General features: G+C 41.1%; 1 protein-coding gene across 1 annotated transcript in view; it reads right to left on the bottom strand.

The window, feature by feature from the left end:
* DENND4C (DENN domain containing 4C) overlaps positions 1-22,597 on the bottom strand; it is a 115,616-nt gene that overhangs the window by 58,988 nt on the left and 34,031 nt on the right. Inside the window, exons 2-5 of the mRNA XM_074953451.1 lie at positions 10,413-10,734; positions 3,987-4,239; positions 2,714-2,783; positions 373-542 (exon numbers count right to left, since the gene is read on the bottom strand). Coding sequence (XP_074809552.1) covers positions 373-542; positions 2,714-2,783; positions 3,987-4,239; positions 10,413-10,717 — 798 coding nt within the window. The 5' untranslated portion in view covers positions 10,718-10,734. The remainder of the gene's footprint in view (positions 1-372; positions 543-2,713; positions 2,784-3,986; positions 4,240-10,412; positions 10,735-22,597) is intronic.

Raw genomic sequence — 22,597 nt, 5'->3', positions numbered from 1 at the left:
GGCACTATCACCCCAGTGTTCATTTTGGGACCAGTTTCCTACATGTTTTTTTGTGCATTTTGGACATTATATTTCAGAATTCCCCCAAAGTTCTAGAAGCAAGACTAATTACTTGAAGGGGAAAGGAGATTATTTTAACTAGTCAGTCAGTCACAAGTGACCAGGGGGATTTGTATTTCCTCTTTCCACAATAAATCCAAAGTGCATCGGTGACAGACATTCAGTAGGATAACTGAAATTTCTCAAATACTGAAGGAGTAATGTATATTTTCTCTCAATACCAATTGAATTCTAGCTTTGGATAAGTCCTGATATCAACCATTAAAAAAACAACAACAACAACAAATAAACCAACACAATATTCAATCATACCTTTTCTGCAGAAGAACCAGTCAGGACAAATGTTGAAAACACTGGTAATGGGTATTTGGTTTGAGGATCCCAGCATTCAATAGTGGCTCCCATAGGAAGGCAGAAAAGAGGTACAGATTCTGACAATGGGAATGACTCATAATCGTCCTCTGGATATCTGAAAATTAAGCCTTTTTGGAGAAAAAGAAGGAAAGATTGACAAGTGCATTTTCAATGCTCTGCAAGCCTTGAACAAAGTAACAGCAGTATGTTTTCTATAGCTATACATTAAGATTTACTGCTAACCAGACATCATAACTGTGTGTATATAAAACCTTAGGTGGGGCAGGGGAGAATTCCTGTTAAACTGGGAGAGACTAAACAATCTAATGTGGATTTCAAATATCCACGTAAGTTTAAAACTCACTTTTTGTAATAGTTCAAACAATTCCAAATTGTAAACTTTGATAACTGAATGTTTGGCTTTAAACTATATAGGAGCTGCTTAAAACTTATTCTAATAAGTAGATGTGCCATTTAAAGTGATTACAAAGGAATTCCCCAGGGAGGAAGCTACACTAAATGCCTTGCTGAGCAAAATTAATGTTCAATTGAACAGAAAGATGAACTCACTAACTGGCTGTCTACTTTAAAACTTCAATTAATTTATATTAATCCTTTGGTAATTTAACTGCTAGTACAGACGTGTGACCATTAAATACCTTTTGGGCAGTATTTCTGGCTGGCTGAGATAGTCCTGAATTACTAGAAACACTGCATAGAAATATCAGCATACCAATGTCACTTATCTAGGTTATTGTATAGCACCATCCACCCTAGTATCTATGGTTTCCAGCTCCACTTAGGAAATAAATGTTGGCAATTTATTCCATTCAATGGGCAAAGGAAGAGGCTTGTCCCTAGACTTCTGATGTCTTATGCTCCATAAGCCCAACTGGGAAGGTCTCTTTTTTGGAAACCTAATGCTACTGCCACTATTTTCATGTAAATTCAGACACAAAGATTTCCCCACCAGTTCTTGGTTGGGACATTCCTCAGCCCCTCTCCTTCACTTAAAACAGGTGAACAGATTGCAGGAGGACAGAAGAAATGCACCTAGCTTCCATGGTATATGCAAAATGTTCTGATGGTTGTGAGGAACACACAAATAAAAACAAAAGGTTGCCTGGAACCTCCAACCACTTCTTACTCCCCACCATCCCCCAAAACACAACCAAAATAAAGACAAGCTTTTTGCTGACTAAAAGCAAATACAAATGCTTGCTAAACTGAGTTAAGGATACCTGGCTGCAGAGTCTGCCAAGGCAAGCCATAAAAATAAAGGAAACAAGCAGCGAAGTCAGTACAGAACACAGCCAATTGCTTGTAATAATGGTAGTCATTTGGTAGTGTATTAGACCTAACCTCCTCAGACTGAACTGGCTTCCAATTTCCTACCAAGTGCAATCAGAAGTTAAGAACTGCTAAGTGTCAGGCATCTTACAAGGCACCCAGACCACTGGTGGTAATTCAATGCCTCTCCACAGCCCTGCTAAAATATAACTTATCCAGGTGGTCTGCTGGGATGCCCTTGCAGTTTCTTCACCCGACTACAGTGACAAATAACATGCAGCCAATATAGTTAATCCTCTGCTCTCACTGCTCCTCCTCTTAAATCCAAGCTAGCTGGGAGGTGGCTATTCCAGGCTTTCACCCTGATTTTTTTAAACCCCTCCTCAACAATCAACACTCCAAGCTACGTCCCCACTCAAACTACCCTTCAGTTTCCCAAACACCACCTCTCCCTGGCATTCTCAGGCTCCATCATCCTGGCTCCTACAAGCCCCACACCTGCTACTGAAGGGTATACAGGACTAGGCTCCTGCCTCATTTCCATCTGCTCTCAGCATGCAGGTCTGTGGGGCATGGACTACTTGTTCTCAATGGCGAGAAACATCACATATGAGAAGTTATGAAGCTGCTTGTGCTCTCTACAGCCCTACATCATTTAATTCCCCTCTGTCTACACACTACATCTCAGGTGCTCCTGCTGGCAGTCACTAGATTTGACCAAGAGGGAGCTAAAATGAGGACATTCCCAGTGATGGGCCCTGAACTCTAATCTTAGCTTGTTCAACAAAGGCCAAGTTGATCTACCTTTACAGCTAGGTAAAAGTGGGATAAGCTGAGGAAAGGATTATAGGAATTCATTTTGGTTGACATTTGTCAATGGCTGTTATACACTGGATCTCTGCCCTGAAAGCAAAGTTAATAAGTTGAAAGAATAATTTAAAATAAAGTTAGGCAGGACACTTATATACTTCTGCGAATATATTTAGGTGCTCTTCTTTGCAAAACTTACCAGCTTTATATGCTATTGAGTTAGAAGCCGGCATAGACTTCTTATAACAGAGGTACACACTGGACCCCCACTGTAAGACACAAATCAAGTCTCATCAAAACCCACAGAGACAGCACCTGAATTGAGCAGTACAGATTAAGTGTTTGAACCTATTTACAGTTATACCCAAAGCAGAGACATTTAAATAAAAAACGTAAGAGGAAACATATTGTTGGCGTTCATCAGCCCAACACATAACAACACATCATGAAATTCAGAGTTAATACTGTGCCTTTGATCAAAGGTCATAAGTAAAAAGACACACGCACTGTCCTGTGGCCAACAAATAATGAAACAGGTACAGGTGAAATAAAGCAACTGCAGCTTTCACTTCTGCATTTCCTTCCTTTTGTCATTCAAGTCAGACCCTTAGAGGGACATCATAAGCTTTTACAGAATCGGAAACCAATGGAAATGCTTCCACGGTGTTTTTTGTGGGGGCTGGGGTATGACAACGTATACAAGTGGTTTTAAAACAGATTTCCCTGCAGTGTTTGAAAACTAAAGGAGTGCCGCACTAAGGGCATGTCTAAACTATCGGTGCTGCAGCAGCGTAGGTATTTCCGAAAAGGGTTTCTCCATCAGTGTAGGTAATTCACCTCCCCGAGTGGCCAGAGCTAGGTCAACAGAAAAATTCTTGTGTTGACCTAGCCAGATCTACACCCAGGGCTCGGGAGGCTTAACTACGATCCTCAGACACTGCAAGTGACATAGCTAGGTCAATCTAAATTTTAAGTGTACTCTACAGCTCAGAAACTGAAGGCAAAGCAGACTATAAACAAAAGTAAAGCTAGTTTCACTGGTGTACTGTCCAACGGAAAGTCCAAACAAAGAATATAAGCAGTGAGCTGGATTCTCTGACTTTTAACAAAGCAGTGTTATCATTAACAGAGGTAAAGAAATGTGTTTACAGTGGTTTTTGTATTGGCCCTCAAGTACCACTAAGGTGGTTTGTTTTTTCCTTTTCCTTTTCAAGGGGAATAGTGTGTCAACGTGCAACTTGAGAAAATGACTAGTTAGTTAATGGAAACAATCCTGGCAGAAGCTTCTAAGGAAAAGCTGAAAGAAGAAGAACTACAAAACAAATATGACGTTAAGTCATACTGAGAATGAAAATATGTTAATAATAGAATACACACACTAATAACAGCATTAGAGAGTCCAAAGCCTTCCTGTTTTGTCCCTTTTTGCTTTAGAAAAGCCTAAACTTTTAAAATGACACATTTATTCTCACCATGCCACAATTTAAGTTCTTATCAACTTTGCAGAACGTATGGGGAGGTGTTTCTCCTTTGCTGGTAACAATAACACAGATATCTGTTACAGCCAAGGAATTCTGAGGCCGTACTGGAGGAGCCCTTCGATAGGTAATAAAGATTCGTTGGGAAGTAGTTGAACTGTTGTTAACATTGGCACAACGACCGTAGGGAGTAGCTTGGATCACCTCACAGCCTAAAATTACACGTTCCTTCCCTTCGTATAGAACTCTGCAGATGAGGGAAACAAATAGAAAGATACAAACGTTACACAAAGATACATCATGTTATTTGTACAGATACATGTATGCTGTCTTTCTAGGACTGCAATCAACTTTGCACATCAATAGTAAATAGCTGACATGTGAGAAGCGTACATTTCAAAGTCATCTTAACCAGAGTCTCACAAGAGCAAGAGCTGTGAGGGATGTGAAAATATACAGTAGGCAACTGGCCTATGCAGAGAAACTTTTAAAAAGGGGACTTCAAGGGGAATGGCAAGTCTTCAGCATTTCTGTGAGGTGCCTAAATATGGACGTAGGTGTGTAACTTTCGGACCCCAAGTCTGAAAGTTTGGCCCTAAGTACTTAACTAAAGGAACAGTGGAGGTGTTGCACTGTCAGTTGTAAAAGGAAGCTTTCACAATGTTTCCTCACACTATATCTAAACATGTCTTATGCTAGGAGTTATTCCTTTTCAGAAGCACTAAAATGTCACCAAATTCATTCCAAGCTCATTTCAATTATTTTTAAGGGACTACTAGAAAAAACAGAAATTTGCTAGCTTGGTCAGCTTTTAGAGAAGTGGGCCAATCAAAGTTTGGATTCATGGTCTCTCTGGCATTTTTTGTAGGGGTTCTTAATCTGAAACACTAGCCAATTAAAAGGATTTAAATTTTCTGTTTAGTTTGCTGGGATAACTGCTAACTTCCAGGAGTAGAAACCTGTAAGTATCCTCAGCATGGAGAAAAAGTTGCTTGGACATGAACAGTGGCAAGAAATATACAATTCAAACTGTACCAAATCATATTTCTAAAATAATAATACAACATGCAAGTTTTATCTTCCCCCATCCAAAAGAAAGCAATTGTTCTGTCTAATCAGACCTCCACACCACTCATACTTACCACTTTCACACAATTTTAAACAATATTCTAAAAATCTTTACATGCCTCTTTTGTTTCCCTTGACTAAACATATTTAGTTATGCTGAGGAGTCTCTTTTTCTTGTTTCCAAGAACACTGGCACCTAGCATCTCATCACATATGTTCCTTTTTGGTAAGTGGATAGAGTACCTGCAATTATAACTGTCCCCAAACATCCTGTGCCAATCACTTCTGTGACACACCACTAATAAGTCTTAAGACCATACCATGCATTTGTGTCCATGTATTAAAAAACCTAGTACCTAGAGTATTACATTCAAGCAAAAAGATCAAGTCAACTGAGAGTATGATATAGCTTTCATATTATGTCAGCATGTAGCAGGCTAAACCAGTCAGTTGAGCCACAGAAGACTCTTGCACAGTGGACTTCAAAAAGCAATTTTAGTCCATTAAAGGTCTGATCTTGATCCTGCACCACTGAACTGGATGGACACTAAGTCAGACTTCGTGCCCCTTACTATGAGATTATTTCTTTGGGTTGCACAGTAATAATTGTATGTACATAAGAACTCAGATGGTGCAGAATGCAATATAAAAATGGATAGAGAGAGCATACCGTGTATCATATTACCCTCACTTTTGACTTACTTGAAAAGTGAAGTGTTCCTTTGTACCTGGCATGGAAAATTTTAACTGAACAAATTAAGTCCAGCAAAGTTTTAAGAAACTGAAGATAGGGTCTTATAATGGAAAAAAGTTTCAGAATCTTAATTCAGACGTCTTGGACAGAGGAGTGCTCAAGAGAGTATTTCTAAAATGCACCCTTCACAGGACATTTTTTATGACAAGATTAAATAAAATGTAAGGGGGGGGGGGAGAATCAAACTATTCCCAGCAAAATATACAGCATTGCCACCATAAAAAAATATTGGTAGTCCCATAATTTTAATATTAGCAAAAAATATTACCTTCTACTTGAGTTTCAGATAGGTTTCAAATTAAGGCCTATTTATAGTTCACAAGTGTTTAATATCACAGATAATTTTTTTTAAATTTTTTTTTAACACTAAAGTAAGTTTATTCTTGAAGCACGTTTCCAACTAGACTTCAGCTTCTAAAAAGGGGATATTGCATCCCTCAATCCCCACGGTAAAGTTCATACATTTCCAAGTGCTACCAGAAAGATGCTTAAAGATCCCGGAATTAATCAATGATTTCAAACATTTTTAAGACCAGATGTTTAATCAGGCTTCGAAACTGCCTATCAGGTTCATAAAAAGAAAATTCACTAGGCTAGCAATGTGACAAAACCAAACCAGGTCCTGGCTTCATGCACAGTAATGAAATCCAGAAGCAGACTATTAGAAGAAAGGTATTTGTAACATTCCAGACCACAGAATCAAAATTTGATCTTTGGGACATGTAACTGTTAACCACAGCACTTCAGGTTTAGGTCACCCTTCAATACGTGAGCAAAGCCCTCTCTCACCAGCGTGTGATAAGTTTGCTTCTATTGAGTTCAGCTTCCACACAACCACCCCTTTCAGATTTATCAGCAGAGGTGCAGCCCTAATCAGAACATACAATTTACTCTTGTACAACATTTAGGAGATAGACCTTTCGAAGGATAAGAACTGTTCCCTATTTCAGTGATCTCATACTTTGGACCTGATCCACCACCTAATCAACGGGAGGGGCTTTCTGCTGACTACAATAGGATTTAGATCAGGACTTTTACTTGGAACGTAGCCATCCATTTCTTCAGGATAAGTGTCTCCTTCTCAAGTGACTCAATGTCTCTGGTCACCAGATTCAATTCATGTCATAGGCATATGTTCGGTCCTCAAATCTACTAGATTTAAGACATGTCACAATGCATCAGTCAACAGCACTTAGAGGAAAAAGTGCTGCTTTCCCACAATCAAGGAAATCTGTAAAAATAATTGATCTAAAAATACTAGGAACAATTTCAAATAATACATGAACTACTGCACTGTTTTATACCATATTCTAGTACAGTAGACCCAGGGCTCACTCTAGTTTGATTCCTCCTCCCGCTTCAAGCTGGACCTCTGACTCTATTGGCCTTTGTATTAAGCAAGTCTCTGCAGCACAGCAACCCTTTCTATCTCTGTTAAAGAGAGTTAGGAAGGCAATTTACAAATATTAAATAGCAGGAGAAGCCAAAGCTAGCGCAAAAGATGTGGTGGGTCAGAAGATTTAGGAATGCCATTAAGTTTCTACTTATACTAGCATTATTAGGTATCACAAAGCCTAAGTCATTATTTGCCTCATGTAATTATTAATTTTCCCATGTAAATGTGAAAAACAGGATGCTGTGAAATGGGCCGTAAGGCATTATGGAACACTACAAGTATTACAAATAGCTCCCAATTGAACATGGTGTAGTCCCATCATTGAGAGTTGGTTTAATTCTCATCTGCTTTGAGATGAAATTTGGTGAAGACAGATTTTTAACCAGTCAATATTTCTGCAGGTACTCTCGTTAAAAAAAAAAGCAGACAGTACGAGATGGGTCCAAGACACAGGTTACAAGGACTCCAAAATTATACGCAGCTGAAAGTCAACAATACTTCTGGAGGATTATTTGTGAAAAGAGAACTCAAGTGCATGTTTTCTGGGCTACCCAGGACAGGTTAGCTTTCCTTATTTGTGCATTCAGTACTGTGTTCAACTCTTCACTATCATTGAATGATAAGAGATTCAAGAATTTTGTCTTTTATTTAAAATGTTTAGAACAGGTTTAGAAGCCCCTGCCAGGTGGTTCTAGGGGAGGAAAGAGGGAACACATGCATACACCCCTCACTTCCTGCAAGGTGGGGGGGAGGCTTCAGATTTCAGACACTTAGCTTCAGGTTGTTAAGATGGAATCGGTCTCTCTCTCACACACACACACACCCACCCACCAAGGCAGCATCCTATTTAGACTCCCAACATGCTCCCCTTTCCTAGAAGCTGAGGGAAGCTTCTATCAGTTTATCTATTCTACCCACTCTTTGGCTGAATGGTTTAGTCCTCTGGCTGTTCAGTGTCTGGCAAGTCTGAGTCAATGGGCGGGGGGGGGGGGAAGAACAGAAGAGAAGTACAGTATTGACAGATCTTGGGAGAGGCAGTCTGAGGGGGAACACAGTCATGACACACTTTGCACAACTCAGAGGTGGAGGTGTGGATAGGGCACAAAAAGTAACTTAAAACCACCTTTGAGATTCCACTGTCCTGGGTCTGCCCTGGTGCCAATGTGGACCCCAGTTCAATTTTGAACAGGCTGGAAGAGGACTTTATAAGTGCCACAGGGGAAATATTTCCATTGTACTGTAAGCCTGAATTTTACAATCCATCCCTCTCCAACTTTTCTGAGACAAGTTCCAGGAGGAAGCAAGCCTGTATGCTTTCTATCTAAAAAAGAGTGGGTTTTGCACATTTGAAGTTTCAAAATTCATCACAGTGTTTTGATATACGAGAAGGTTTACAAAACTTGAGGTTCTCAACTCTGAGAAGTCTAATTTCATGGTCCACATGCAACTACAAAAATATCTTGGTCTAATTAGTCCTCACTAAAGATATCTAGAAATATTTGTGATTAAGGATGTGAGGATAATTTTGGATTTATTGGTTACAATAATATAAAACTCGAAGGAGCTTTAGTAAAGCTTGTCAGTTTGTAAACTCCTTGATTGATTTTGAAAGACATACAAATATCAAAGACATCAAACAGAGCTGTTACAGTTCTGCAAAACAAATATATTTAGTTTAAATACAGAAGCAGAAGTTCTTCAGGAGCATGTAAGCTTCATAAATCAAAAAGCTGTGGTTCCAAAAGAATAAGTAAATTTAGACACCCCAGCAGAGCTCTACACAAGGTCCAATCTCTGCAAAAAAAACCTGTCAGAACATATAAGAAACACAATCTCATAGGTGATCATAGGACAGTACAGTGATGAGGGCCACATAAGTACCTAGATACCTGAAAACCCTAAGGACTCTGGTTCAAGCACTACCAATCATTCTACTCCACTAAGATATTAAAGGTGGCTACTTTCATAGTTTGTGTGCATTTATTCCCACATGTTCATAAGTCTTCTAAAATCACCACCTTCCAGTATGGCGTATAGCAGGGGCGGGCAAACTTTTTGGCCTGAGAGCCGCATCAGGGTTTCCGAAATTTTATGGAGGGCCGGTTAGGGGAGGCTGAGCCTCCCCAAAGAGCCAGGCATGGGCCAGCCCCGGCCCCTGCCCCCTATCTGACCCCCCCTGCTTCTTGCCCCCGACAGCCCCCCCAGCACCCCTCCCCCATCCAACCCCCCCGTTCCCTGACGGCCCCCCCAGGACCCCTGCCCCGTCCAACCACCCCTTCTCCCTGTCCCCTGACTGCCCCCGGAACCCCTGCCCCTGCCCGCCCCCCGCCACTCCATCCAACCCCGCCTCTCCTTCCTGACTGCCCACCAGACACCTGCCCCCATTCAACCCCCCTGTTCCCCACCCTCTGACCGCCCCAACCCCATCCACACCCCTGCCCCCTGACCACCCGCCCTGAACCCCCTGCCCTCTATCCAACACCCCCCCACACATACTCCCTGCCCTTACAGTGCTGCCTGGAGCACCGGTGGCTAGCGGCACTGCAGCCACACAGCCCAGAGCACCAGGACAGGCAGCCGCAGCTCTGCAGCCCAGAGCATTGCGCCGGCGGCGCAGTGAGCTGAGGCTGCAGGGGAGGGGCCAGGGGCTAGCCTCCGGGCCAGGAGCTCAGGGGCCAGGCAGGAGGGTCCCGCGGGCCAGATGTGGCTCACAGGCCGTAGTTTGCCCACGTCTGGCATATAGTATAGTGTTTTCTGTTTCTGGTTTCCTTATGTTGTTAACTATACATTCACCACTTTCCACGATCTTCCCTCTGGACCTCTCTACAATTTCTATGTCCCAGAAAAGAATCTCATGTATCCACTTTTATGTCTCAACTCATCACAGCGTAGTCTCATCATTATTGATTTAGACATATTCCACTTGGTCATTTTGACAAATATTATTTAAGAAGAATGTCACTTGTCTCTTGCATTGAATTTCAAAAAGGGAACAAATCTCTCTCTCTCACACACACACACTCTTCAGAGTTAAGTGACAGATCTGACCAGGTTATTAAAATCAGCATTATCATTATGTAAATAAAAATTCATGCTCTTTTTTTTTTTTTGCAAATCCTTGCTTCAGTAACAATCCAATTCTTATTCTCTTTCTACAAAAAGTCACGTATGATAAACAAACAAATAATTAAAGGACTCTCACCCAACGTCAGTAAGCGGTGGTTTGTCCCGGCCCCTCTTGTAGCAAAGAAAAAGCTCTGGACTTTTAAGACTCCCATAGTTCAAGTTGGCTTGAAGGGCCGTGGGGGTGGCTTCAACACAGGTGTAACCCTCAGGCACCGTTTCACCAGCTGACTTGATGATGACAGCTAGGTCTGTAATTGGAGCCTTTGGACCAACTGACTTTGTTTCAAATCGGTTTACTTCTTGGTCCAGAGAGGTAGAAGTATCAGTGAGTCCTGCCACTACAAAGTAGTCGGCCACTCTTGGACCTTTGTCTTCTATCATGGTTGTCTCTGTACTTCCTGAAAAAAGAAAGAAGTGAACAGGTTGACAACTTTCACATGAATTTTCTATGTTATCTTCTTCACAAGAGCTAAGATTACAGAAATAAAAGTGTTTTAAAATTAATTTTAGTAAATCAAGCATTTCAATATATAATCCCAAAAATTACATGAAAGATGTAGGGCAAGCCCCAGGATTAATCCTCCCAAAGGTTCATACTGCTCAATGAAATACAATATTGTACGTATTGGAGTTTCTAGTTATGTCATCAAAAGGTGAGTTTGGGTATTAAGATCAATGAACAAATGAACTAAGAAACTTGATAGTAGGTACTTTAAGGATTCCTCTGGTTAGGAGCTGGAAGGGGACAAACAAAGAGGGGTCAGTTGGCATTTGTCAACTTTGCCCGACCTTAAATCCTCTCAGGGTCATCAATTCATTCAGGTACCTATAATGCATCTCCTCCAGTTAAAGTGTATATTCTTCATTGCTAGTGTCCTTAAGGCTAATCCATGGCCATACATTAAAAAGCTGTATTGTTCCCTTTTACACACTCGGCTTCAGTGTTACGTTGCTATGCACAACAAAAAGCAATACAAGTTACGTGCTTACTACAGTATCTTTTGCAGACTTCATTTTATTTCAGAGTTGAGAAATAACACTGCAGCCTTCAGGCCTTTGCCCAGCAATTTGAACATCTGGAATTGATTTTACACAACTGCGTATCCGTCATCATATTCCATCAGCATATGTCACCACTCAGTGGCACATTCCAGGCCTGGAATAACCTACTGTGCTGCAGCATAGGATGAATACATCTCTCTTCTGGAATAATGAAGTGCAATTTCATAATGGTGAGAAAAGTAGCTGCTAGCCTGCATTTAAAAATCCTGGGTGCATTGAATGATTAGCTCGTCAGATCTTAGGAAATTCCTAGTTTTGCTCAGAAACAAGAAGAGAGACTTTCTGTAACTAACTTACTACTCATCACAATATCATGCTCTTGTGGGAGCCTCACAAGACTACACACAGAATATCAGAGTTGGAAGGGACCTCAGGTCGTCATCTAGTCCAACTCCCTGCTCAAAGCAGGACCAATCCCCAATTTTTGCCCCAGATCTCTAAATGGCCCCCTCAAGGATTGAACTCACAACCCTGGGTTTAGCAGACCAATGCTCAAACCACTGAGCTATCCTTCTTCTTAAACCAAAGCAGTACCATTGCTCCAGCAGAACTCCTAGGCCCAGTCAGCTATACCCAAGCTACAGCCCTAAAAGAGTGCAGAAGCTGAACTTCTGCCTGCACACCTTAGCATGTCCACCACTAGGGAGATTCCTGGAAACCCATGAGATTGGAGGATCCAGGTGTGTTGAATAAATACAGGGGTAGCCACGGAAATTGAAATTCTTCACATGGGGGAAAAAAAAACACACCTCTTTATTCTCAGGGTTTATAAAGTTCTTATTAAGTCTGTCTGCAATTTCAGTGACACTTTCAGGTCTAAGGCCATCCAAGTCCTCTTCTCCACAACCAAAAGTAATACAAAGCTAACTGAGTGGGGAAGCAGACAGACACCGTTCCTTCTGTTAATGGCACCATAGGGTTTAAATCCAAGATTCCCTCCCCCAGACACCCATCTACCAATTACCTCATATACAGATACGAGGAACGTAGTCAGGCAGCCAGGAAGAGGGAGGAGAGTAGAGGAGACAGTATAATCACCCCTTTAAAACACAATCATTCACATAGGACATGTCTGATGTTGCAGCAGAATACAAAGCCAAAGATTTGTCGGGTACATTTACACCAGCTTCACAGTATCTGTTATGACACAGATGAGGCACGCTTATTTGCTCATCTGCATTTTAGGCTTAGCCACACTGCAGGATAAAATTAAAGTGCAATAATAATTAAGCAAGAACAGGTAAAACATCTTAGCACTCCCCACAAAAACATTCCAACAAAAAGGTATGTCATGATGTCAGCCAGACAACAGAAGTCAAATAAAAATTCTCACATTTATCATCCCCAAGTCTAACAGTGATTGCAGGGACACTAGACCTGCTGGTGCAAGGTGAAGCATGCATCCACCTTCATGTGACGTGCTCATCTCCTTCAGGTCCAATCCTACTCCCAATGAAATCAAGTTTTAAATTGTTTTCCTCTTTTTTACAATTTTACAGACAATTTTCTTTGCTTTCGGGGGGCATTGTTTTCTTCTCTTTCGGGTACATTTCTGAGTTTCCCTACTTCATCTGATAAGAGGTGAGATGGTCAGGTGGCCTCAGTTGTTGATGGCAACTAGTTTCAGAATTCTGAGCAAGTAGCCTATTGAAGCAGAGAAATTTGCGCATTATTCAAATCTCTACACTCTGGTCACTGGTAACCATTCACCAGAGTACAGGGATTTTTTGAACATCCTGTATTGTTTATTATTGAAAAATATTCGGTCCTATGATTATAATACTCATACACCCACAACCAAAGTGCAGGGAATTGAACAAGTGTGAAACAGGCATAATGGTGATGCTTTTGTAACTCTGCAGCAGCCCTGTACTCTTAATTGCGGAGTCTGCACAATTTTTTTGTAATTGTTACTATCCAAGACTTCCAACACTGTATGGGCCAACTTTCTAATGTCTTCAAATGCTGAAATACAAGAGCCTCCGTCCTCCAGATGCCTGAGATAACCCCACAAAGTCTCTCTCAAACTTGTAAGGTACTGCTTAAGTGTTCTCAAACCTCTCTACACGAGACACACCCTGTTACAGAGCTCATAGCCAAGAGATCCTGGAGAAAGACATTCCTATTTTTGTTTCCCCTGTTGAATGAAAATAATGACAGTTTATGCTGCAATTGTCAGTTTAGGGTACTAGGATGTAGTTGCACTACAGTGCAAATTTCCTCTTAGCTTTGCTCGTTTGTGTTAGGATTTTGCAGTGGTGCTGCTACACCACTGGCTGAAATCCACACAAGTGTAGACAAGGCCTAACAGTCAGGTCACATTTACCTACTAGAGTTCTGAAAGACTCTTGGCTGCAAATCTATGGAAAACCTAGAATAGCTATTTGTTTTAATCTAACCGAGAGTACACCGGTTTACATCATAAGAGCATGTCCCAAAAGAGAATAGAAAAGGTAGGGAATATGAAATGGTAGCAAGCTCCGGACAACTAGGTGGATGTTGTACACCAGTAATGAGATGGAGTGGCCAGTCATTGTGTGGAGCAAGCCTGGTCAGCCTGCCTGTCTGTCCATACACTGCATCCTCAGAAAAAGGAAAGATACCAGAGCAAGAGAACTCAGAGGCTTGCTTGCTAGTTACAGCTACAGTATTACAGCTGAGAGTTTCTGGCACCATTACTGTGTGGAAATGCCTAGACTCATGAGAGAGAATTCAGTAGAAATAGAAAGTTAATAATATATATCCTGCCATAGAGATACTCTACACTGCACAAACCTAGAGTTAGACATATTCCCTGGACTGAGACAGGGTAGTAGGGAAATTGCAACAAGGATCTAGCTTAATCAGGATTTGCACCCAAGTGAGTTACATATATGGTATTTCTTTAAATAGAAGAATCTCATGATTTTTCAGTTGTCAAAATAGTTAGAGGGACTCCATTTTGCTCCTGAAATATGATGATTAGCAAAGTAAATTAAGTGTTCTATATAAAAAGCAGGGCTGTCAAGTGATTAAAGAAACCAATTGCGATTAATCGCACTGTTAAACAGAATACCATTTAAATTTTTTTATGTTTTCTACATTTTCAAATATATTGATTTCAATTACAACACAGAATACAAAGTGTACAGTGCTTGCTTTATATTTATTTTTGATTATAAGTATTTGCACTGTAAAAAATAAAAGAAATAGTATTTTTCAATTCACCTAATACAAGTACTGTAGTGCAATCTCTTTATCATGAAAGTTGAACTTACAAATGTAGAATTATGTACAAACAAGTTTGTTTACATTTACAGGAGATAATGCTGCCTGCTTCTTGTTTACAATGTCACCTGAAAGTGAGAACTGGCGTTGTCATGGTATTGTTGTAGCCGGCGTCGCAAGATATTTACATGTCAGATGCCCTAAAGATTCATAGGTTCCTTCATGCTTCAACCACCTTTCCAGAGGACGTGTCCATGCTGTTGATAGGTTCTGCTCGGTTACCAACCAAAGCAGTGCAGACAGACGCATGTTCATTTTCATCATCTGAGTCAGATGCCACCAGCAGAAGGTTGATTTTCTTTTTTGGTGGTTCAGGTTCTGTAGTTTCCACATCAGAGTGTTGCTCTTTTAAGACTTCTGAAATCAAGCTCCACACCTAATCTCTCAGATTTTGGAAGGCACTTCAGATTCTTAAACCTTGGGTCAAGTGCTGTAGCTATTTTTAGAAATCTCACATTGGTACCTGTTTTGCATTTTGTCAAATCTGCAGCAAAAGTGTTCTTAAAATGAACAACATATGCTGGGTCATCATCCAAGGCTTCTATAAGATGAAATATATGGCAGAATGCAAGTAAAATAGAGCTGGAGGCATAAAATTCTTCCCGAAGGAGTTTAGTCACAAATTTAATTAACGCATTTTTTTAAACGAGCGTCATCAGCATGGACACGTCCTCTGGACTAGTGGACGAAGCATGAAGGGGCATCTGAATCTTTAGCTCATCTGGCATGTAAATATCTTGCAGCTCCGGCTACAACAGTGCCTTGAGAATGCCTGTTCTCACTTTCAGGTGACATTTTAAATAAGAAGTGGACAGCACTACCTCCTGTAAATGTAAACAAACTTGTTTGTCTGAGCGATTGGCTGAACAAGAAGTAGGACTGAGTGGACTTGTAGGCTCTAAAGTTTTGCCTTGTTTTGTTTTTGAGTGCACTTATGTAACAAAAAAAATCTACATGTGTAAGTTGCACTTTCACAAAAAAGATTGCACTACAGTACTTGTATGAGGTGAATTGAAAAATATGGTTTTATCATTTTTACAATGCAAATATTTATAATAAAAAAATACAAAGTGAGCAATGTACACTTTGTATTCTGTGTCGTAAATGAAATCAATATATAGTATTTGAAAAAGTAGAAAAACATCCAAAAAATTTTAATACATTTCAATTGGTATTCTATTGTTTAACGGTGCGGTTAAAGATGCAATTAATCGCGATTACTTTTTTTAATCATGATTAATATTTTTGAGTTAATCACATGAGTTAACTGCAGTTAAATAGACAGCCCTAATAAAAAAAAGCGTACCATGGTCAATCAGAGTAGTTTCTTTCCATTCATTAGGTAAATGTAGAATTGTTATATTTTAAATAAAAAAAGGTACAAGTTAAACATAAAACGTTCCCCCCCCCCCAAAAAAAGACCCTCTCTATATTTGTTGTGTAAGTTTCTCTGTAACATACAGCAACTTTTTTTTTGCATGCTACCATGTGTCAGTCAGTACAAAGACAAGAAAATGCTTCGATAACATTATGGCAGTAGTTTAGTATTGCTCAAGTTCAATCTACATACAAGCATCTGGAAAAAGGAATGCTCTTCTCCCATTCTCCATCCCTTGCCCAACATGGCTAGAGTAATTTCTAGATCTTTAATTTCTGTCTGTCTGTCTTTTTAAATGTTACTCGGCTATGATCCCAGGCCAATAGGAAGAAATAAACACCACCAACATAGGACACACCTGATTCATCTACAGTACATTAGGGAGACAGCAGACATAGGATATTGGGATAGATAGATAAATATATATTAACTTTTTTATATCATCACAGTTTAGCATTTTACAAAAAGATGACCACATTTTAAGTGACTACTAGACCTTTTATTTTTAGTGCTTTGAGAAGCTAGTAGTACTGGCTTAGCCAGACAATCCATTTACAAGATACACCACAGTTTTACCAGTGTACCTTAGTCCCAGTCAAAAAGCTGGCTATCCTTATCCTGCAACTCTTAAGAGCAAAGACTGTCAAGTGAGACAAATTATGTTAAATTGAGTAGAGTTTTATAATTGAAGTAAAATGTTTTTATAACATATGGCAATAGAAAAAAAACAAACAGGCAGCATGAGCTTAGAGCAACTGATCCATAACTATGAAACAATATACTTCAGGACTCTATTAGCACACACAGGTATGAGTACAACTATGACACGCAAACACATTGGAATTCTGCCTCTTTGGAGTAACCCCAATTCCCCCCCCCCCACACACACACACACACCCTTTAAAATGCATATCCCCAAGCAGAGTATCCCTAATATATAGTCAGACACATATAGACCAATACAAGAAAAATAATATATAGGGCAGCACTGTTTGCATGTACTGCCTTAAGTCTTTACTTTATAAATTTATATTTTTGATTAAAAAAAATAACAGGTACACATTACCAAACCTTCTGCTATCTGCTGCATGTTCAGACAATTAAATTTCACATCTTCTCAATGCAAGCAACATTTTAAATCCGTATTTTAAGTCTACTTTCAGAGGACAGATCAGGGAAGGACAAAGTGAGAAATGTTTGTTACCGAGCAACAGTGTTCCCAACTCTAACAATTTTATGGCCAATCGCACAATATTTGGTGTTCTTAAAGCTGTAGTTCCTAAAGTCATGTGATCAACAAAGCTAGTCAGAAACTTTAGGGAATAAAAAAAGTGTTTCACTGAACCCATTACAGGAGCCCTGCCACGCAGACTGTCCCAGGGCTGCAGACCCCAGGACTTCAACCTTGGAAGCCAGCTAGCCCCAGAGTGTAGCCCTCCCAGGTCCTGGAAGCCCTGGCCGCAGCTCAGTGAAATGAATGTCAGTTTTGGGTATGTAGTTTTGGAAATACCAGGCTTCAGTATTTCTAAAAGAAAATTTTTGATTTGCTGAACAATGTTGGAAAATTTGGTTTGTTTCAATGCAAACAAACAATCAATTCCAAAACCTCAAGTGTTTAGCCCTCATGGTTGCAGAGAAAAATCCTACAAATATGAATTGTAAAGACAACCAAAAGGCAAATAAAAAGGAGAGGTTATTCACTTGCACATTAACTGGAATTTGAGATGTGTTCCCTTGCAGGAGCTCCATACATTGCCAACTTTCTAATCACACAAAACTGAACATCCTTGGCCCACCCCTTCCTGAGGCCCCGCCCCTCGCTCACTCCATCCCCCCACCCTCTGTCCCTCACTTTCCCCCACCCTCACTCGCTCATTTTCACTGGGCTGGGGCAGGGGGTTGTGGGGTGCAGGCTCCGCTGAGGTTGCAGTCTCTGGGGTGGGGCTGGAGACGAGGGGTTCAGAGTGTGTGGGGGGGGTTCTGGACTAGGGCCAAAGGGATCGGAGTGTGGGGGGGAGGGCTCAGGGCTGGGGCAGGAGGTTGGGGTGCGGGAAGGGGTGTGGGCTCCAGGAGGATGTTTGGGTGTGGAAGGGGGCTCAGGGCTGGAGCAAGAAGTTGGGGTGTGGAAGGGGGTGAGGGCTCCAGGCAGCGCTTACCTCAAGCAGCTCCTGGGAAGCAGATGGCATGTCCCTCCAGTTCCTAGGTGGAGGCATGGCCAGGTGGCTCTGGGCACTGCCCCCGCCCACAGGTGCGGCCCCCGTAGCTCCCATTGGCCGCAGTGAGTAGCAGAGTGAGGGGGAACATGCTCTGCCCTGGTTACTGATATAGTACGTGCACATTATGTTGTCTGTCATAATCTTGATGGACTTGTTTTTCAGTAGGGCAAGAAATTGGAGGTAAGCATTTCTGACCATCCTTAATTCCAACAGACTGATGTGCAAGCACTCTCCTGTTGTGACCATTTGCTCGGATTGTGAGAGGACACAAATGTGCTCCCCATCCTAAGAGGGAAGAGTCTGATGTAGAGCTCTCAAACAATTAAAAAAAGTTAATTGGGATTAATCACAATTTTAATTGCACTGTTAAACAAGAATAGAATGCTATTTAAATATTTTGGATGTTTTTCTACATTTTCAAATATATTGGTTTCAATTACAATACAAGAATACAAAGCGTACAACGCTTACTTTATATTATTTTTATTAAATATTTGCACTGTAAAAGGATAAACAAAAGAAATAGTATTTTTCTATTCATCTCAGATAAGTACCGTAGGGCAATCTCCATCATGAAAGTGCAACTTACAAATGTAGATTTTTTTTTCTTTTAACATAGCTGCACTCAAAAACAAGGCAAAACTTTAGAACCTACCATCCACTAAGTTCTACTTCTTGTTCAGCCAATTACTAGACAAACAACTTTGTTTACAGTTGCGGGAGATAATGCTGCCCGCTTATTTACAATATCACCGGAAAGTGAGACCAGGCGTTTACACAGTAGTGTTGTAGCTGGCACTGCAAGGTATTTATGTGCCTGATATGCTAAACATTTGTATGTACACTTTGTATTAAGTGTTGTAATTGAAATCAATATTTTTGAAAATATATAACAAACATCCAAAAATATTTATAATAAATTTAAATTGCTATTCTATTATTGTTTAACCATGTGATTAAAGCTGTGACTAATCAAGACTAATTTTTTTAATCTAGTTAATTTATTTTGCGTTAAATCACTTGAGTTAACTGTGATTGACAGCCCTAATATGATGTTAATGTCACTGTAGGGAGATTCTGGTTTAACAGAATTCCAGCACAATATTTGGATGGATTCATCCACAAGTAAGTAACTGTAGGACCCAAATGGGCACAGATACCTGCTTGCTGAGACTGTTGGTTGGGTATATAAACAGTCCAAAGCCATCCATGGAGACACTGAAGATGAAATCTGGTGTTTGGGTCACAAAAACACAAGCTGCCATGTGTCCCAGCAGTTGCAGACATGTCCTTGCTGAAACTTGAGGGCTGAACTGCACTCTTTGTATAAGGTTCTGTAAAGCAAGGAACCTGTCAAGAGGAAGACAAGTTCTGCCCATTATCAAATCCAAAAGTGTTCCTATAAAGAATTCACTGTGTAGGGATCAAGATCAATTTCTTGAGATTTATCTACAGGCCTAAACATCGGAATAGTGAAGCTGTTGTATGAACAGCGGATCAATACCTCCTGACATGACTGACCCTGTAGGGGCCAGTCAAAGACAGTTAGTCCCTAGATGAAGGAGGTAGGCAGCTCTGAACTTCATGATGTTTTTAGAACACTTTGGGGCAGACAACAGGCTGACAGGTACGAACCAAAAACCTGTTCTGATAGTGATTGAAAGTGAAAAGAAGAAATCTTTTGTGAGAAGGATGAATCGCTATGTGGAGGTAGGCATCTTTGAGGTCAAGGGTCACAAACCAGTTCCCTAATTCCAGGGAGGATATTACAGCTGCTGGGGACATCATGTATTTTGCGCATCTGACATGCTTGTTCAATTGTCTGAGATCTGGTATCGGCCTCCAACCCATGTTTTTACTTTGTTATCAGAAAATATCTTGAATTAGAACCCTTTTCACCTGTGTTCAAGTGGGACTGGCTCTATGGCTTCTAGACTTAAGAGTGATGAGATCTCTTGTGTCAGCAATTGCTCGTGAGAGGGGTCCCTGAAGAAGAACAGGGAAGGAGACTGGAAGGGTAGGATGGTGTTAAATTGGATAGTATAACGCAAAGTAATGGCATCCAATACTCATTTGTCTGATATTATAGGCCTGCCATGCTTGGGGGGGGGAGGGGTGTCCAAAATGAGAAAGGGGTGGGGTATGTTGTGAAGCTGATAAAACCTGGTCATTCGGTGGTCTGGAATCTCAACCAAACCACCAGAACTGGCATTTGGATGATGTTGAAGGATGGGATGAAGCAGTCAAGATAGTTGCAGATTTTCTCTTATGCACATCTCAATCTCTTAGCCAGTGGTTCTGGTGGCCTGAAATTGAGCAGGGCAGAATCTGTGTGCCAAATGAGACCTGCTAAACTTCCTTTTATTTGCAGGCATGTATATCCCTAAAGACCTAAGTGTTGCCCTAGAGTGCTTTAGGGCATGACGCAAGTCGTCCATGGAATCTGAAAAGCTTCTGGCCATCAAAAGGTAAATCTTCCACAGTCAGTAGTACCTCCTGTGGAAACCTGGACAACTGAAGCCAGGAAGCTCACATCATCATTACTGTGGTGGAAACAGACCTGCTTACAGTGTCCAGTGCATCAACTGAAGCCTGCAGTGAAGGTTTTGCCAACAGCTGACCTTTCTTTATTATGGGGCTGAACTATTCTTGATGACGTTCTGGTGGTAAATGGTCAATAGAAGCATTAAACTTCTCGTAGTTCAGGTAACTGTATTTTGACATCAGTGCCTGGTGGTTAGCCATCCTGAAGCGTTGCTGATGAACAGCTCTTATGACCAAAACAGGTCCATATGTTTCCGGGCCTCATTACAAGAGGTGGCTTTTGGGGTATGTTACCTGCCCCTTTCATTGACTGTATCCACAACCAGAGAGTTTGGTGCTAGATGAGAAAATAAAGACACAAAATCCCTGGCTGTGATGTAGTGGTTTTTTGTTTGTTTTGTTTGTAAAATCAACCCTCGTGCATGTGGGGGGACCTCTGCTGGAATTTGCCAAATGGACTTGGCTGGCTTCAGGAAGGCTTCATTAATTGGCAGTGCCCTGTACTGAGGAAGAGACATGAAATATGTCCAAAAGTTTGTGATGGGAATCCTTGACTTCAAGGGGAATCTGCAGGATATCAGCGACCCACTTCATCAGGTTCTGAATCGTGTAAAGCTATCAGCTAACGATGGCAGCAGTAGCATGGCTGCATCATCCAGTGATGACAATGAGATGTTTGTGGGGTAGCGGGTAAGCCTACTTGTCTGCCCTTGCCTCTTGCTCTTCAAAAGGTCTCCTCTGACTCAGTACGGTGAGGAAGGATGGACGGTACTGGGGAAACAGGTCTTCTGTGTTCCCTGTGGGACTGAACTGAAGTCCTTCAAAACTGCTAGCAGCATATTGCCCACGGATCCTAGTAAGGCCAATGAGGGAGATCATAACGCTTGGGGAGACTAATCCAAAGCTGGTCATCCCAAGTGTTGGAAGGCAGGGGTCTACTGTCCTACCTCAGTTGCATCTGCAACAGGGAATAACTTCTCCTGGAATAAATTGGAGATACATGAACAGAAGTTTAGAGTCTGAATTAGAATGCCCCTCCACATATTGTATCAGAGTTGACAACCCACATTGATAGTTGAAGATAGAGAAGATGATCTTCCAGAAACATAAGCAACAGTGACCAGCCAACCTAGATACCAAGAGGCATCCAGAGACTGCAACGAGTAGAGATCAGGCTCATTCAGTACCATAAGGTCTTTCAAATACCAGAATTCCTTTGGTACTGGAAGCATAACAGAACCAATGGTGTGCAAAGGCTGTTGTGCGAGGCACAGATATGGTTGAGGATTCCATTGAACCCAGTCTCTTGCTAGCAGTAGTCTTCGATACCAAGCCCTTTACTGCTGAGATATGGGACTTAACTGAAGTCTTAGCATATTTCTTGGGTGCATGCGTGGGCAGAATGGACACTGTTACCAAAAATTTCTGACCAAAGGCTCAGGGACTCATGCGCACTTAAAGTGGAGCACCCACAAGAACACTACTTGAATGAGAATCCCAATTTTTTTTGTTAAGGTATGATGATTTCTAAAGTTTAGGGTTAGCAATACTGTAGCAACTGGTTGAGAAATGAGGAATACATTTCAATCCCTAAGATTAGATATTTTCACCTCAGCTAAAGTCATACTTTGTTTCAATGTAACATGCTGCAGGCAAAATTCAGTCACAGGATAGGATTCAGCTGAAAAAACTTGCCACATAGGCCTCGTGTCCTTTTCACTTTCCAGAAGTCTGAACAACAAGACTGAGGGTCGAGGAACAGTGAGCATTAAGTAGCAGCTCTTGAAGGATTTA

Source organism: Natator depressus, chromosome 5, assembly GCF_965152275.1.
Source record: "Natator depressus isolate rNatDep1 chromosome 5, rNatDep2.hap1, whole genome shotgun sequence".
NCBI classification, from domain to species: domain Eukaryota; kingdom Metazoa; phylum Chordata; order Testudines; family Cheloniidae; genus Natator; species Natator depressus.
The sequence above is the reverse complement of the archived record's forward strand: the minus strand, read 5'-3'. Positions and strand labels throughout refer to the sequence as shown.